At 34.2% G+C, this 20,000-nt stretch overlaps 1 protein-coding gene across 2 annotated transcripts in view; it reads right to left on the bottom strand.

Moving 5' to 3' along the window:
- LOC133630255 (retinal-specific phospholipid-transporting ATPase ABCA4-like) overlaps positions 1-20,000 on the bottom strand; it is a 152,267-nt gene that overhangs the window by 74,853 nt on the left and 57,414 nt on the right. For both annotated transcript variants that reach the window (XM_062021728.1, XM_062021727.1), the window contains 5 exons: positions 15,840-15,956; positions 13,230-13,427; positions 8,112-8,317; positions 6,157-6,333; positions 614-836 (listed from right to left, as the gene is read on the bottom strand). In XM_062021728.1, coding sequence (XP_061877712.1) covers positions 614-836; positions 6,157-6,333; positions 8,112-8,317; positions 13,230-13,427; positions 15,840-15,956 — 921 coding nt within the window. The remainder of the gene's footprint in view (positions 1-613; positions 837-6,156; positions 6,334-8,111; positions 8,318-13,229; positions 13,428-15,839; positions 15,957-20,000) is intronic.

Consider the following 20,000-nt stretch of genomic DNA (forward strand, 5'->3'; position numbering starts at 1 on the left):
ATGCAGCCGCACGGCCATGGAAGCCCATTCCATGAAGCTCTCTGCGTACTGTACGTGGGCTAATTGGAAGGTCACATGAAGTTTGGAGCTCTATAGCAACTGACTGTGCGCTTCAGCATCCGCTGACCCCTCTCTTGTCAGTTTACGTGGCCTACCGCTTAGTGGCTGAGTTGCTGTTGTTCCCCAAACTCTTCCATTTTCTTATGATAAAGTTGACTTTGGAATATTTAGGAGCTAGGACATTTCAGGACTGGATTAGTTCACTTCGTCTGCACAATGGACTCTGAGTAAAAGTTACTATTATTACTAGATTATACAAGGAACATTTTGTATTTTACTACCTTGTTTTTTTGGCTTTTGCCACTACATAACGAATGGAACTTCAAAATAACATGCTCAAGCAAAAAGGTATGAAGGCATGTTACTTGCACCTGTTTCTGCAGGTGTTAATCATTGACCAGCCCAGTCCTGCATGGTCCGATGATGTCATGGAATCCACTGTGTTAATGATTCCAGTCTTACTCAAACTGAGCGTGGCTCGTTAAGGCCACGCGGTTCACGATGACTCATGGTTTTGTCTCGTGCCGTCGGGGGAAAGCGGACTTCTTCTCACCGTGATGACGGCCGTCAGCAGGGCCGTGCTGGTGCCCATCACGAGGAAGCTGTCGATGAACCAGGTGGACCAGATGACGCCGTTGGAGACCCCCATGACCTTGAGGGTCTCCTTCAGACGCAGCTCCTTTTCCAGGACGATGCTTTTGACCACCATGGACACGGAGTAGACCCAGGCCAGGACCATGAAGACCGGGAAGCAGCGGTTGAGAGTGAGCATGAAGCTGGGAAAATGAAGATTGGTATTAACAAGTTTGTTAGTGTGTGTGTTCTTGTATTTCTACCCTTCTGAGACACCAACAAGGAAAAGTATCTTCCATATGAGGAGGTGTGAACAAGTGATGACATAAATCATGGTCCCAATACAGAACACCATTGCATCTAATAGAGAATGAAATCCATCAAAATGAGGGTGGTCCCAAAAAGGAGGGATTTTCTCAAACTGACTGTGTGTCGCTTTTAAAAGTGCTCCCCCTCTGGTCAACATATGAAATAACAAGTGTGTGTAAGAAATTGAAATGCGCCCCTTTTGTCCAAAATTAATTAAAATAAATAAATAAATAAATATGTATATAGAGACATGCTGTAATAACTTGAAGTAAATAATGAATATTAAAAATCAATTACAGACGAAAAATTCCAAAGAAAAAAATAATTATTAACTCAAAGCAGTCTTTTTCTCACAATGTGTCGACTTTTTTCTAATAAAATTGTGAACAATTTCTCACATTCTTTCTGTTTATGTAATATTGCAATATTCTCTCGTAAAATTATTACCTTTTAATGTAAAATTATTACTTTTTAATGCAAAATGGTGACATTTGTCATATAAAATTCTGACTTGTATCACAATATTGCCATTTTTTTGTTGTTCTGGTAAAATAGTGACATTTTTTGAGTACAATTATTAATTTTGTCATAATTTTTCCAAGTAAAATTCCTATTATTATTATAATATTGTTAACATTTAAAGTTTTCTTATAAAATTGTGACTTTTGTCGAGTAAAATTCCAACTTTTTTCATAAAATTGCAAAAATGTGAAGCTTTTCTTGTAAAACTGCGACTGTTATTGAGTAAAGAAATTGAAATACACCCCATTTGGCCAAAATTAATAATAAATAAAATAAATATGTATATAGAGACATGCTGTAATAACTTTATGTAAATAATGAAGATTAAAAATCAATTACAAACGAAAAATTCAAAAACAAATTTTTCTCACAATGTGTCGACTTTTTTCTTATGAAATTGGGAACAATTTCTCATATTCTTTCGGTTTCTGTAATATTGCAATATTTTCTCGTAAAATGATTACCTTTTTACGTAAAATTATTACTTTTTAATGCAAAATGGTGACATTTCTAGTATAAAATTCTGACTTTTATCACAATATTGCCAATTTTTTTTGTTGTTCTTGTAGAATAGTGAATTTTTTTTTAGTACAGTTATTAATTTTGTCATCATTTTTCCAAGTAAAATTCCAATTATTATTATAATATTGCCAAAATGTAAACGTTTTCTTATAAAGTTGGGACTTTTGTCAAGTAAAATTTCAACTTTTTTCGTAAAATTGCCAAAAATGTGAAGCTTTTCTTGTAAAACTGCGACTGTTATTAAGTAAAATTCCAACTTTTATCATAATATTGCACAAATGTTCAGTTTTTCTTGTAAAATGTTGACTTGCGTTGAGTTAAATTACGACTTTTATTATAATACTGCAAAACATTCTAAGGATTTCTTGTGAAATTGTGTGTGTGTGTGTGTGTGTGTGTGTGTGTGTGTGTGTGTGTTCTTGTATTTCTACCCTTCTTGAGACCCCAACGAGGAAAAGTATCTTCCATATGAAGAGGTGTGAACAAGTGATGACATAAATCATGGTCCTAATAACATTCCTTTTAATAGAGAATGTCTCATTTGCACCCCCTGGTGGTGAAATCTATCAAAATGAGGGTGGTCCCAAAAAGGACAGATTTTTCAGATTGACTGTGTGTCGCTTTTAAAAGTGCTCCCCCTCTGGTCAACATATGAAATAACAAGTGTGTGTAAGAAATTGAAATGCGCCCCTTTTGGCCAAAATTAATTAAAATAAATAAATAAATAAATATGTATATAGAGACATGCTGTAATAACTTAAAATAATGAAGATTAAAAACCAATTAAAAACAAAAAATTCCCCCCAAAATAAATGAACTAAAAGCAGTCTTTTTCTCACAATGTGTCGACTTTTGTCTTATAAAATTGGGAACAATTTCTCATATTCTTTCTGTTTCTGTAATATTGCAATATTTTCTCATACAATTATTACTTTTATATGTAAAATTAGTACTTTTTAATGCAAAATGGTGACATTTGTCGTATAAAATTCTGACTTTGATCACAATATTGCCATTTTTTTGTTGTTCTGGTAAAATAGTGACATTTTTTGAGTACAATTATTAATTTGGTCATAATTTTTCTAAGTAAAATTCCGATGATTATTATAATATTGTTAACATTTCAAGTTTTCTTATAAAATTGTGACTTTTGTCAAGTAAAATTACAACTTTTTTCATAAAATTGCCAAAATGTGAAGCTTTTCTTGTAAAACTGCGACTGTTATTGAGTAAAGAAATTGAAATGCGCCCCATTTGGCCAAAATTAATAATAAATAAAATAAATATGTATATAGAGACATGCTGTAATAACTTGATGTAAATAATGAAGATTAAAAATCAATTACAAACGAAAAATTCAACAACAATTTTTTTTTTACTAAAAGCAGTCTTTTTCTCACAATGTGTCGACTTTTTTCTTATAAAATTGGGAACAATTTCTCATATTCTTTCGGTTTCTGTAATATTGCAATATTTTCTCGTAAAATGATTACCTTTTTATGTAAAATTATTACTTTTTAATGCAAAATGGTGACATTTGCCAGATAAAATTCTGACTTTTATCACAATATTGCCTTTTTTTTTTTTTGTTCTTGTAAAATAGTGACATTTTTTGAGTAAAATTATGAATTTTGTCATATTTTTTTCAAGTAAAATTAAGATTATTATTATAATATTGTTAACATTTAAAGTTTTCTTATAAAATTGGGACTTTTGTCGAGTAAAATTACAACTTTTTTCATATAATTGCCAAAATGTGAAGCATTTCTTGTAAAACTGCGACTGTTATTGAGTAAAATTCCAACTTTTATCATAATATTGCACACATGTTCAGTTTTTCTTGTAAAATTTTTACTTGCGTTGAGTAAAATTACGACTTTTATTATAATACTGCAACAATTCTAAGGTTTTCTTGTGAAATTGTGTGTGTGTGTGTGTGTGTGTGTGTGTGTGTGTGTGTGTGTGTGTGTGTGTGTGTGTGTGTGTGTGTGTGTGTTCTTGTATTTCTACCCTTCTTGAGACCCCAACAAGGAAAAGTATCTTCCATATGAGGAGGTGTGAACAAGTGATGACATAAATCATGGTCCTAATAACATTCCTTTTAATAGAGAATGTCTCATTTGCACCCCCTGGTGGTGAAATCTATCAAAATGAGGGTGGTCCCAAAAAGGAGGGATTTTTCAAATTGACTGTGTGTCGCTTTTAAAAGTGCTCCCCCTCTGGTCAACATATGTAATAACAAGTGTGTGTAAGAAATTGAAATGCGCCCCCTTTGGCCAAAATTAATCATAAAAAAGATATATATATGTATATAGAGACATGCTGTAATAACTTCATGTAAATAATGAAGATTAAAAATCAATTACAAACGAAAAATTAAACAATTTTTTTTTTTACTAAAAGCAGTCTTTTTCTCACAATGTGTCGACTTTTTTCTTATGAAATTGGGAAAAATTTCTCATATTCTTTCTGTTTCTGTAATATTGCAATATTTTCTCGTAAAATGATTACCTTTTTATGTAAAATTATTACTTTTTAATGCAAAATGGTGACATTTGCCAGATAAAATTCAGACTTTGATCACAATATTGCCGATTTTTTTTGTTGTTCTTGTAAAATAGTGAATTTTTTTTTAGTACAGTTATTAATTTTGTCATAATTTTTCCAACTAAAATTCCAATTATTATTATAATATTGCCAAAATGTAAAGTTTTCTTATAAAGTTGGGACTTTTGTCGAGTAAAATTCCAACTTTTTTCATATAATTGCCAAAATGTGAAGCTTTTCTTGTAAAACTGCGACTGTTATTGAGTAAAATTCCAACTTTTATCATAATATTGCACACATGTTCAGTTTTTCTTGTAAAATGTTGACTTGCGTTGAGTTAAATTACGACTTTTATTATAATACTGCCAAACATTCTAAGGTTTTCTTGTGAAATTGTGTGTGTGTGTGTGTGTGTTTGTGTGTGTTTTACAAACCAGTGAAGTTGTCACGTTGTGTAAATGGTAAATAAAAAGAGAATACAACAAATCCTTTTCAACTTATATTCAATTGAATAGACTGCAAAGACAAGATATTTAACGTTCCAACTGGAAAATTGTTATTTTTTGCAAATATTAGCTCATTTGGAATTTGATGCCTGCAACATGTTTCAAAAAAGCTGGCACAAGTGGCAAAAAAGACTGAGAAAGTTGAGGACTGCTCATCAAACACTTAATTGGAACATCCCACAGGTGAGCAGGCTAATTGGGAACAGGTGGGTGCCATGATTGGGTATAAAAGCAGCTTCCATGAAATGTTCAGTCGTTCACAAACAAGGACAGGGCGAGGGTCACCACTTTGTCAACAAATGCCTGAGCAAATTGTGTAAGAACAACATTTCTCAACCAGCTATTGCAAGGAATTTGGGGATTTCACCATTTACGGTCTGTAACATCATCAAAATGTTCAGAGAATCTGGGGAAATCACTGCACTAAAGCCATAATATTACGGACCATCGATCCCTCAGGCGGTACTGCGTCAAAAAGCGACGTCAGTGTGTAAAGGATATCACCACATGGGCTCAGGAACACTTCAGAAAACCACTGTCAGTAACAACAGTTGGTCGCTACATCTGTAAGTGCAAGTTAAAACTCTACTATGCAAAGCGAAAGCCATTTATCAACAACACCCAGAAACGCCGTCAGCTTTGCGGGGCCCGAGCTCATCTAAGATGGACTGATGCAAAGTGGAAAAATGTTCTGTGGTCTGACGAGTCCATATTTCAAATTGTTTTTGGAAACTGTGGACGTTGTGTCCTCCGGACCAAAGAGGAAAAGAACCATCCGGATTGTTATAGGCTCAAAGTGTAAAAGCCAGCAAGTGTGATGGTATGGGGGTGTATTAGTGCCCAAGACATGGGTAACTTACTCATCTGTGAAGGCACCATTAATGCTGAAAGGTACATACAGGTTTTGGAGCAACACATGTTGCCATCCAAGCAACGTTATCATGGACGCCCCTGCTTATTTCAGCAATTCTAAGTAAATGATTATTTGCAATTAAAAAAAATATGTTTCTCAGTGTGAACATGAAATATCTTGTCTTTGCAGTCTATTCAATTGAATATAAGTTGAAAAGGGTTTGCAAATTATTGTAACTTCACTGCTTTTGGGTTTTGTACTTACAGGTCATCCACATAACACGGGTAAGGGATCTGTTGCAGGTAAACACCCAGCGGCCATTCCTTCCCAGTCTGAGTGCGGATGATCCCATGTTCCAGGATATCCTGAAGGTAAGCAAAGCCGCCCCAAACATAGCGCAGGTCGTCCATAGGATCTGCCCTAGGGCCGGGGTCCCAATACCTGACAGACATATGCAGGATTACTCCAACACTTTGTTAAAATTTGTGGAAAATGCTTCTTTTAAGATCCACATTTCTTAACCAACTCAAAGCGTTCCAAAATCAAAATGCGCCTTGCTAAATTAGCTAGATAGTTTCTGTTTGAGCGACATTTGTAGGTATAAGCCTCAGCTCGATAATTTGGTACTTGAAGCAAGCTAATTGTTAGCATGCTAACATTAACATGTTAGCTTTTTTTAGCTACTTTATAGGTATACACCTCAGTTACACATTTTGGTTCTTGACGTAAGCTAATTGTTAGCATGCTAACATTAACATGTTAGCTTTTTTAGCTACTTTTGAAGGTATACACCTCAGTTACATATTTTGGTTCTTGACGTAAGCTAATTGTTAACATGATACCATTAACATGTTAGCTTTTTTAGCTACTTTTGAAGGTATACACCTCACAGTTACATATTTTGGTTCTTTCTCAAGCTAATTGTTAGCATGCTAACATTAACATGTTAGCTTTTTTAGCTACGTTTGAAGGTATACACCTCAGTTACATATTTTGGTTCTTGACGCAAGCTAATTGTTAGCATGCTACCATTAACATGTTAGCTTTTTTAGCTACTTTATAGGTATACACCTCAGTTACATATTTTGGTTCTTGACGTAAGCTAATTGTTAGCATGCTAACATTAACATGTTAGCTTTTTCAGCTACTTTTGAAGGTATAAACCTCAGTTACATATTTTGGTTCTTGACGTAAGCTAATTGTTAGCATGCTAACATTGACATGTTAGCTTTTTTAGCTACTTTATAGGTATACACCTCAGTTACATATTTTGGTTCTTGACGTAAGCTAATTGTTAGCATGCTAACATTAACATGTTAGCTATTTTAGCTACTTTTGAAGGTATACACCTCACAGTTACATATTTTGGTTCTTGACGCAAGCTAATTGTTAGCATGCTACCATTAACATGTTAGCTTTTTTAGCTACTTTATAGGTATACACCTCAGTTACACATTTTGGTTCTTGATGTAAGCTAATTGTTAGCATGCTAACATTAACATTTTAGCTATTTTAGCTACTTTGAAGGTATACACAACAGTTACATATTTTGGTTCTTGACGCAAGCTAATTGTAGCATGCTACCATTAACATGTTAGCTTTTTTAGCTACTTTGAAGGTATACAACACAGTTACATATTTTGCTTCTTGACGCAAGCTAATTTTTAGCATGCTACCATTAACTTGTTAGCTTTTTTATCTACTCTGAAAGTATACACAACAGTTACATATGTTAGTTCTTGATGCGAGCCAATTGTTAGCATGCTAACATTAACATGTTAGCTATGTTAGCTACTTTGAAGGTATACACGACAGTTACATATTTTGGTTCTTGACGCAAGCCAATTGTTAGCATGCTAACATTAACATGTTAGCTGGTTAAGCTACTTTGAAGGTATACACCTCAGTTACATATTTTGATTCTTGATGCAAGCAAATTGTTAGCATGCTAACATTAACATGTTAGCTATTTTAGCTACTTTAAAAGGTATACACCTCACAGTTACATATTTTGATTCTTAACGCAACATCGCTAACATTTACATGCTAGCTTGTTGACTAATTTTGCAGAAATACACCTCTGGGTCGTATAGTTAGGTACTGTTAAGTTATATTTTTTGTTACATGACGCTATCTGGCTAGTGTGCTAAGTGTTAGCTCTTCAGCATTCTAGTTCAATTGCATTTTCTAGTTTAAAATCCGTTCTCACACATTCCGACCTGTCTTTGACTTTATTGGTCCTCTCCACAGCATCGATATCCATACGGATCTTGAACTTGACATGAGGCGGGACTTTGGCGCTCCAAGGGTGCATGTTCACAAAGACCAGGCCGGCCCAGAACTTTCCGTCCTGCAGCAGGTCCAAGGCCCGATAAGTTAGCGCGTCTTCGTCAGGCAGAGGCACAAATTTATCCAAGACCAGACACTGGGGGAAAGGGGAAAGACTTGAATGAGACAAATTGAATATTCTATTTTCAATTATCAAACTCTGGTAACTTTTTTACCATAGGAACTAACAATACCTTCATTTTGATTAAACATATATGTTTTTCTTAATTTTTTTTAAAGCTGCTGTGCCTCCTCTGAAGTTTTTTGTTGTCTGACACTTTGAAAAGCCCTTACACCTTATTGGCGGATTCTTTTATTTTACATGTATAGGTTTTTATATATCTATATCTATATCTATATAGATATATATATATACATATATATATATATATATATATATATATATATATATATATATATATATATATTTTTTTTTTTTTTTTTTTTTAAGCATATTTTTTAATTAATATCTTGTTTACATTTTATTAATTTTTTTAAAGAATTAGTAATGCCGGTAAAAAAATATTTTCCATATTCATTAAAGTAAATAAATAAATATATAAATCATGTACATGTACTTGAATTTTAATTTAAGTAAATATGAAAATCGATCAATAATTTAAAAACTATTATATATATATATAGTCAATAATTTAAGGATATTTATAATATACTATATATATATATATATATATATATATATATATATATATATATATATATATATATATATATATATAAAATATATATATAATTTCTTGTATTTTTTTTTTTTAAGCGTATTTTTTAATTAATATCTTGTTTACATTTTATTAATTTTTTTAAAGAATTAGTAATGCCGGTAAAAAAATATTTTCCATATTTATTTAAGTAAATAAATAAATATGTAAATCATGTATACATACTTGAATTTTAATTTAAGTAAATATGAAAATCGATCAATAATTTAAAAACTATTATATATATATATAGTCAATAATTTAAGGATATTTATAATATACTATATATATATATATATATATATATATATATATATATATATATATATATATATATATATATATATATATATATATATATATATATATATATATATAATATATATATAATTTCTTGTATTTTTTTTTTTAAGCGTATTTTTTAATTAATATCTTGTTTACATTTTATTTATTTTTTTAAAGAATTAGTAATGCCGGTAAAAAAACATTTTCCATATTTATTTAAGTAAATAAATAAATATGTAAATCATGTATACATACTTGAATTTTAATTTAAGTAAATATGAAAATCGATCAATAATTTAAAAACTATTATATATATATAGTCAATAATTTAAGGATATTTATAATATACTATATATATATATGTATGTCAATAATTTAAAAACATATATATATATATATATATATATATATATATATATATATATATATATATATATATATATATATATATATATATATATATATATATATATATATATATATATATATATATATATATATATATATATATGTATATATGTGTATATAAAATATATATATATATATATATGTGTATATAAAATATATATATAATTTCTTGTATTTTTTTTAAGCGTATTTTTTAATTAATATCTTGTTTACATTTTTTTTTTTTTTAAAGAATTAGTAATGCCAGTAAAAAAATATTTTCCATATTTATTTAAGTAAATAAATAAATATATAAATCATGTATACATACTTGAATTTTAATTTAAGTAAATATGAAAATCGATCAATAATTTAAAAACTATTATATATATATATAGTCAATAATTTAAGGATATTTATAATATACTATATATATATATATATATATATATATATATATATATGTATGTCAATAATTTAAAAACATATATATATATATATATATATATATATATATATATATATATATATATATATATATATATATATATATATATATATATATATATATATATATATATGTTTTTAAATGGTATGGGGGTGTATTGGTTCTTGACGTAAGCTAATTGTTAGCATGCTAACATTAATATGTTAATAATTTAAAAACATATATATATATATATATATATATGTTTTTAAATTATTGATCGATTTTCATATTTATTTAAATTAAAATTCAAGTATGTATACATGATTTATATATTTATTTATTTACTTAAATAAATATGGTAAATATTTTTTTACCGGCATTACTAATACTTTTAAAAAATAAATAAAATGTAAACAAGATATTAATTGAAAAACACACTTACATTTTTTTTTTAAATACACAAAATTATATATATATATATATATAAAGCATTTACTTGATTTAAAATATATTTAATTAAATATATTACATACTTAAATAATATTTTAATAAGATAAATGAGTAAATAAATCATTTATTTATATTTTAATGTATTCAAATAAATAATTCAATAAGGTACTTGTGATTAAGGGCTATATAAATAAAAAATATAGATATATAACTGATTGATTAATTAAATTATTGATAGATTGAGAAAATAAATGATTTATTAATATAGTAATTGAATTCAATATTTTACTTAAATTGTAATTTATCCAAGTGAATACATTAGTAAATAAATGATATACTATACTAATAATTTAATTAAATAAATAAGTTAATAAAACATTTAATTAAGTTATAATTTTGCTAAGTAAATAAATAGGTAAATGATGTACTTGAATAGTAGTTTATTAAGGTTAATGTAACAGTAAATAAATAATGAAATTATAATTTATTTGTTGGGTGGATAATTTACAATAAAGAAGGTGGTGTGTGTTGCTATAGCATCAGTCTGCCGCCATCTGCCGCCAGCCACAACAGCAGCGGCTGATTGGTTGCACCTGCGCTGATTGGAGTAGCGGCAGCCAATCCAGGGGGCGCTTAAAGTCAGCTGACATGTCGTCTTTAAACAGTGTGATGTGGGTTACACTTGAATTGCTATTGTGACATCTAGTGGACACATTTAGAACAGCAGTTTCTTTCATTAAAAAAATTGCAGCTCATTTCTATACTTGGCAAACTCATTTCGCGGGCCGTAAGTTCGACACCCCTGGTTTAGAGCGCTTGGACGTTGCTAACATTACATTACATTACATTAACATCTGTGGAACGCTCTCCCTGACCACCTGAGGGCACCACAGACTGTGGATTCTTTTTTTTTTTTTTAAACTTCTTTTTTAAAAAAAAAGTATTTTTTAAGATATATGCATACTAGTTTTAGCTATTTTGCTGTTTTAGTTTTTATTTTTATTTATTTTTTTATATCTTTTTATTATTTTTTTATTTTTTTTTTTTTAATACACTGCAGCACTTTGAGGTTGTTTACTCAATGTAAAGTGCTTTTTACAAATAAAATATATAATATATTATTATTATTATAACATGAAGGACGTCGGTCCGAGTGGGAAGACTCCATAACGACTGATTCCCCCTGAGATAACACGCAAACGTAGACTATCCAAGACCCTTTTCCAAGCAGCCGTGTCATTCGTTGGCAAACTCTGGGCCCAGGCGGAACGAGCGATTCCCATTTCAAACGCCGACATTAAACCTGCCAGAAGATCCACAGTACAGGTCCAGTGCGCGGTGGGATGCAAACCAGCCAAGCGAGCGGCCTTTGGACCCGCGGCCATTGTCGTGGCTCTATAAAAGATGGCGGCTGAAGTGACAGCTGTGTCTAATCAACCTCAGACGCTGTCACACTCAAGTGCTGCAAGCTTGAACTTGGACAAAAACAAAGAGCACCACCGTCCAACAGTCCCCCCCAATGGGATAGACCCCCTCCCGATAAGCCCCTGTGGGCCGGTTTGGACTTTGGTATTGGCCCACTTAGCCCTGGAGGGCCCTCATGTGTTGCTTTGTTTTGGTTTTTGAGTTATTTTGAAAAAGGTCCACTCCATCAGCGGTAAACAGAGGAGAGTCGACAGCTCGTCTGCAAGCCTGGCTCTCGTCCCGCCGGACCATTGCCAAGTTTGCAGATTGAGGACGGACTGCCAGAACCGCTAAAGAGACAGATTATCCGAATGCTCACATCACTGTCAAAAACACCGGCCCTTTAAGCAGCCTGGGGCCATCAACAAGTGACAGCTCCTGTGTTCGCTGGGACTAAAAGATGGACGGACCACTCCAAGAATGCGAGTGGTCCACACCCTAGTATCCCGTACTAGGGTTGTACGGGATACCGGTATTAGTATAGTACCGCGGTACTAATGAATCGGTACTATAACGCCTCTAAAAAGTACCGGTTCCCCAACCCATTGCTGGTTTTACGAACAGAAGAGCATGTTCGGCAGCGCGCACACACGGAGTACTTACAAGCAGACACAGTGTGTGGACAGAAAAGTGAGAATGGATGCATTTTGGCTTAAAAAGTAAAGATAAAGGTGAAGTTATAACACTGAAACACCCTCAGGAAGAGGTGCTTTAAGACATGGCCAGCTAGCTAGCGGCTAAAGTCCATCCGCTTCTTCTAAATCACTAATCCTGGCCTCCATGGCGACAAATAAAGTGTCTGAATAATTGTATATAAGTTACCACACAACTTTGTGTTTCCCTGATTTCAGCTCGACGTGCGAGAAGACAAAAGCTGTCTTTCATGTTATCAAGCAAAAAGGCTTGTAAAACTCCACTGTGTGCGATGGGATGCGACATGGAGGTGTCGGTTTCTTTGATCTATTGACAGCCGCAGGAAGACCTTGTCTTGACCCGAGATCTACAAAGCGGAGAGGGAGCGGGACCTGACACCGCTCCAGGCACCTTTTCTTTGAATTGTTTATAACCAAGTGCAACAGCTGTTTATGACCACCTCCCCTTAGGAGCAGCTGTGCTCCAATCACTCTATCACAAAAAAAAAAAAGAGTTGTAGAAATGATTGAAAACTCCAGACAGCCATGACATCATGTTCTTTACAAGTGTATGTACACTTTTGACCACGACTGTATGTGTGAAGGGACACAGAAATGTTTAAAAAAATAGTGTCCACTCACGTCTCCATATTGATTGAGCATCCCGATGACTCGGTCAGTTAGGTTGAAGATGTCCCGCCAATCAAAATCTGGCCTACCGGCTGGTCGGTCCCCAGGTGGTCCGTTGTGCAGGAAGCTGAGGATGTGTTTGGCGGAGAACGGCGCCTCCTCTAGACTCCGGTCAATGAAATCCATCAATGACGGGTTCTGCAAAATGTTCTGAAATAAAAATGTAAAAAAAGAGCAATTAGGGCACGGCCCAGGAGTTCAATAAACAACCTGGTCATGCGGGGTGTTTTCATATTGAACTTAAATACCCAAGGTTCTCACTGGTGGCAAATTGTCACCATCATGTGGAAAATGAGAAAAACTCAGGTCAGTGTCCATGATGTGTAGCGTATTTTCCGGACCGTAGGGCGCACCGGATTATAAGGTGCACTGCTGATGAAAGGTCCATTTAAAAAAAAAAAAAAATCTATTTTCATATACAGTATAGGGTGCACCGGATTATAAGGCGCATTAAAGGAGTCATATGATTTTTTTCTAAATGTAAAAGACTTCCTTGTGGTCTACATAACATGCAATGGTGGTTCTTTGGTCAAAATGTTGCATGGATGATGTTTTACACATCATCTTCAAGTCACTTTCTGACAGTTTCTTCAGGATGCGCCGTTTTGTGGGCGGTCTTATTTACGTGGCTCACCTTCCACAGCGTGTTTCCTCGGTCATCCGTCGTCAAGGCCGGACACGCGCAAATTTCCAGGAGGTATGCAGATCCCAAATACAGATCAGCAGGTACCAGAAGGTAAGAAAAGTTGCTTTTGCATAATATTGCGAAACAAAACGGCAGATATGTCTTACCTTATACACACACCATAATAATACTCCTATGTTGAAGCACAGTACAATCCATCAAGCGGTGTGGCTTCATAGCTTACCAAAGTCCTACTAAAACATTTTTGATAGATTTTTGAGCACCGTGTGTAATGTTCTATATTTTAAACGGAACATATAAAATGTTGGTGTTGTTTACTTGAGTCATATTGCAGTCTACATGCAGCTTCGAGGTCGGTAAGCACAACCAGAATTACTCCGTACATTAGGCGCACCGGGTTATAAGGCGCACTGTCGAGTTTTGAGAAAATGAAAGGATTTTAAGTGCGCCTTATAGTCCGAATAAATACGGTAAATTAATTTGGTCCTTGAAATGCTACAGACCATACCCTAAAGGACAATGTGGAGCGTTTTTTTTAAAATTGTGAACATGTAAAAAAATAAGTACCGGGTACAAATAAATAGATAAAAAAATCACATGCAGATATTGTAAGTACCGCATTTTTCCGAGTATAAGTCGCTCCGGAGTATAAGTCGCACCGGCCAAAAATGCATAATAAAGAAGGAAAAAAACATATATAAGTCGCACTGGAGTATAAGTCGCATTTTTGGGGGGAAATGTATTTGATAAAAGCCAACACCAAGAATAGACATTTGAAAGGCAATTTAAAATAAAAATAAAATAGTGAACAACAGGCTGAATAAGTGTACGTTATATGAGGCATAAATAACCAACTGAAACCGTGCCTGGTATGTTAACGTAACATATTATGGTAAGAGTCATTCAAATAACTATAACATATAGAACATGCTATACGTTTACCAAACAATCTGTCACTCCTAATCGCTAAATCCCATGAAATCTTATACGTCTAGTCTCTTACGTGAATGAGATCAATAACATTATTTGATATTTTACGCTAATGTGTTAATCATTTCACACATAAGTCGCTCCTGAGTATAAGTCGCACCCCCGGCCAAACTATGAAAACAACTGCGACTTACAGCCTGAAAAATACGGTATTCACAGCCTTTGCTCAATACTTTGTTTATGCACCTTTGGCAGAAATTACAGCCTCAAGTCTTTTTGAATACTATGCCACTAGCTTGGTACACCTATCTTTGGGTAGTTTCTCTCATTCCCCTTTGCAGAACCTCTCAAGCTCCATCAGGTTGGATGGGAAACCTTGGTTTTCATCCAGGATGTCTCTGTACATTGCTGCATTCATCTTAGTCTAGTCAGGGAGGTGACCGAGAACCCGATGGTCACTCGGCCAGAGCTTCAACGTTCCTCTGTGGAGAGAGGAGAACCTTCCAGAAGGACACCCATCTCTGCAGGAATGTATGGTAGAGTGGCCAGACTGAGGCCATTCCTTAGTAAAAAGTTTGCCAAAATGCACCAGAAAGACTCGCGGACCATGAGAAACTAAATCCTCTGGTCTGATGAGACAATGATTTTCGTGAATGCTCGGAGGAAACCAGGCACAGCTCATCACCAGGCCAGTACCATGCCTACAGTGAAGCATGGGGGTGGCAGAACCATGGTGTGGGGATGGTTTTCAGCATAGAGTCAGATCATTTCAGCAATGAACAGAGACATCTTGGATGAAAACCAACATTTTCCATCCAACCTGACGAAGCTTGAGAGTTGCTGCAAAGAGGAATGGACCAAACTGCCCAAAGACTTGAGGCCGGAGGCTGGAAGGCAAATTGGTTGATTAAACATTGCTGTTACAGGATGCCAAAGGCCCTGAGGACTGTGATCAGCAAAGATGTCATCTTTTTTCTTTTCCGTACCCGTATCATTTTGACCTGGACTCCATCTTGGAAGAAAGCCCAGATCTGGGGAGCCACTTCTTCCCAGGCCTTCCCCATGGTCTTTAACCGTCGCAGCTCTTCAAATGTCGAGTTGGCCTGCAGGAAAAGACTCCCGTGTGAATGTGTCAGAGCTGACAGACAGCAGAGGAGATGACTTTCACATGCAAAAAGCAGTATTCATTGCACACAAACACATTCTGTCAGGTTCAAACCCCGATGACATCTATTAAACAGACAAGAAGCAAGGAATTAAACAGAGACAGAATTCAATTTAGCTCATTGAGGAGAAACATCTGGGCTGCACTCTGTACAGTCTTCCACCACGCTCTGGCAAGAGAATTCTATGCCAGCTCTTTTATTTGGACTTTCCCTGATTACATAGCAACAGCTGTTTCTAAGGGGAGAGGGGGTCGTAAACAGCCGTCGGTCACAAAACAGTTCAAAGAAAAGATGCCTGTAGCTCGCGTCAGGTCCTGCTTCCTCTCCGCTTTGTAGATCTCGGGTCAAGACAAGATCTTCCTGTGGATTACAATAGATCAAAGAAACCGATACCTTCATGTCGCTTCCCATCGTGCACAGTGGAGTTTTACAAGCCTTTTGCTTGGCAAGATCAAAGACAACTTTTGTCTGCTCGCCGGGAACTCATGTGAACAGAAAGTTTTGTGATAACTTACATACAATTATTCTGACACGTTCTTGTATTTGTTACCTCCGAAAAATGCCCACCTCTTTAGGACCACTCTTTCTAGATATATAAAGATTTTTATTTACAACATTAATAATATATCCATTCTATGCAAATATAAAAAAGGTAAGCTTTTAGTAAAAATGTTTTTGTTTTGTTTGTAATTGGTTTTTAATCTTCATTATTTACTTCAAGTTATCTATATACATATTTATTTTAGGTTTTTTTTAAAATTATTTTTGGCCAAAGGGGGCGCATTTCAATTTCTTACACGCACTTGTTATTTCATATGTTGACCAGAGGGGGAGCACTTCTAAAAGCGACACACAGTCAATTTGAAAAATCCCTCCTTTTTGGGACCACCCTCATTTTGATAGATGTCACCAGCAGGGGTGCTAATGAGACATTGTCTATTAGATGCAATGTTATTGGGACCATGATTTATGTCATCACTTGTTCACACCTCCTCATATGGAAGCTACTTTTCCTTGTTGATGTCTCAAGAAGGTTAGACATACAAGAACACACACACACACACATTCTTGTATTTGTTAACTTCTTGAGACCTCCATAAAATGCCTACCTCTTTAGGACCACCCTTTCTAGATATATAAAGATTTGTATTTACAACATTAATAATATATACATACTATGCAAATATGAAAAAGGTAAGCTTTTAGTTATTTTTTTAAATTTTTTTTGTAATTGTTTTTTAATCTTCATTATTTACTTCAAGTTATTACAGTATGTCTCTATTTAATTTAATATATATATATATATATATATATGAAATAACAAGTGTATGTTAGAAATTAAAATGCGCCCCCTTTGGCCAAAATTAATTTTTTTTTTAAAAAGTGTATATATATATATATATATATATATATATATATATATATATATATATATATATATATATATAAAAAAAAATTTTAAATTAAATTTGGCCAAAGGGGGCGCATCTCAATTTCTTACACACACTTGTTATTTCATATGTTGACCAGAGGGGGAGCCAGTCAATTTTAAAAACCCTTATTTATTGGGACCTCCCTAATTTTGATATATTTCACCACCAGGGGTGCAAATGAGACATTCTCTATTAGATGCAATGGTTTTCCATATTGGGACCGTGATTCCGGTCCTAACTTGTTCACACCTCCTCATATGGAAGGTACTTTTCCTTGTTGATGTCTCAAGAAGAGTGGAAATATAAGAACACACACACTCTCACACACATTTTTGTATTTGTACCCTTCTTGAGAAGGTAAAAAAGGTCAAGATTTTAGTAATTTTGTATTTATTTATTTATTTTAATTGGTTTTTAATCTTCATTATTTACTTCAAGTTATTACAGTATGTCTCTATATACATATATATATATATACATATATATATATATATATATATATATATATATATATATATATATATATATATATATATATATATATATATATATATATATATATATATATATATATATACACACTTTTTTTTTTTTAAATTAATTTTGGCCAAAGGGGGCGCATTTTAATTTCTAACATACACTTGTTATTTCATATGTTGACCAGAAGGGGAGCACTTTTAAAAAATAACCTGACAGTCAATTTTAAAAACCCTCCTTTTTATGACCACCCTAATTTTGATAGATTTCACCACCAGGGGTGCTAATGAGATCTCTATTTTTTTGTTTTTTGTAACGTGCTTAAGGCCGATGACAAAGGAGTCCCGGACCACAGATGGCCCCTGTGCCGCACTTTGGGCAACCCAGCTGTAGAAGCTAACTGTTAATGGCCAACATAGTCTTAGTACCGTAGTGTATTTGTTCATCTTATGGTCACATACGGGACGCGGGTTGTCTCACGTCAGCACCAGAAGTCCTAAAATCAGCCGTTCACCTGGCGGGTTTTTCCAGGGATGAATAGGGAAGTCCTTCTTTAGCTGCCGTCTTGTTTTATCATATATTGCTGCCTTTGCACCTGTCAATGTTTACTTTTGTATGCACATTAAATCAACAAAAAAATCCTGACTTTGGAGCAATGTTCACGGACTCTAGTATTTGCCTCTCTATTAGATGCAATGGTTTTCCGTATTGGGACCATGATTCCGGTCCTAACTTGTTCACCGGTCCTCATATGGAAGCTACTTTCCCTTGTTGATGTCTCAAGAAGGGTAGAAATACAAGCACACACACACACATTCTTGTATTTCTTACCTTTTTGGGACCACCCTAATTTTGATAGATTTCACCACCAGGGGTGCAAATGAGACATTCTCTATTAGATGCAATGGTTTTACGTATTGGGACCGTGATTTATGTCCTAACTTGTTCACACCTCCTCATATGGACGATACTTTTCCTTGTTGATGTCTCAAGAAGGGTAGAAATACAAGAACACACACATATACACATTCTTGTATTTCTTACCTTTTTGGGACCACCCTAATTTTGACAGATTTCACCACCAGGGGTGCAAATGAGACATTCTCTATTAGATAAAATGGTTTTCCGTATTGGGACCATGATTCCGGTCCTAACTTGTTCACCGGTCCTCATATGGACGCTACTTTCCCTTGTTGATGTCACAAGAAGGGTAGAAATACAAGCACACACACACATTCTTGTATTTCTTACCTTTTTGGGACCACCCTAATTTTGATAGATTTCACCACCAGGGGTGCAAATGAGACATTCTCTATTAGATGCAATGGTTTTACGTATTGGGACCGTGATTTATGTCCTAACTTGTTCACACCTCCTCATATGGACGATACATTTCCTTGTTGATGTCTCAAGAAGGGTAGAAATACAAGAACACACACATGTACACATTCTTGTATTTCTTACCTTTTTGGGACCACCCTAATTTTGACAGATTTCACCACCAGGGGTGCAAATGAGACATTCTCTATTAGATAAAATGGTTTTCCGTATTGGGACCATGATTCCGGTCCTAACTTGTTCACCGGTCCTCATATGGACGGTACTTTTCCTTGTTGATGTCTCAAGAAGGGTAGAAATACACACACACACACACACACACACACACACACACACACACACACACACACACACACACACACACACACACACACACACACACACCACACACACACACACACACATTCTTGTATTTTTTACCTTTTTGGGACCACCCTAATTTTGACAGATTTCCCCACCAGGGGTGCAAATGAGACATTCTCTATTAGATGCAATGGTTTTCCGTATTGGGACCGTGATTCCGGTGCTAACTTGTTCACACCTCCTCATATGGACGGTACTTTTCCTTGTTGATGTCTCAAGAAGGGTAGAAATACAAGAACACACAGACACACACATTCTTGTATTCCTTACCTTTTTGGGACCAACCTAATTTTGATAGATTTCACCACCAGGGGTGCAAATGAGACATTCTCTATTAGATGCAATGGTTTTACGTATTGGGACTGTGATT

Source organism: Entelurus aequoreus, linkage group LG15 (genome assembly GCF_033978785.1).
Source record: "Entelurus aequoreus isolate RoL-2023_Sb linkage group LG15, RoL_Eaeq_v1.1, whole genome shotgun sequence".
Lineage (NCBI taxonomy): Eukaryota > Metazoa > Chordata > Actinopteri > Syngnathiformes > Syngnathidae > Entelurus > Entelurus aequoreus.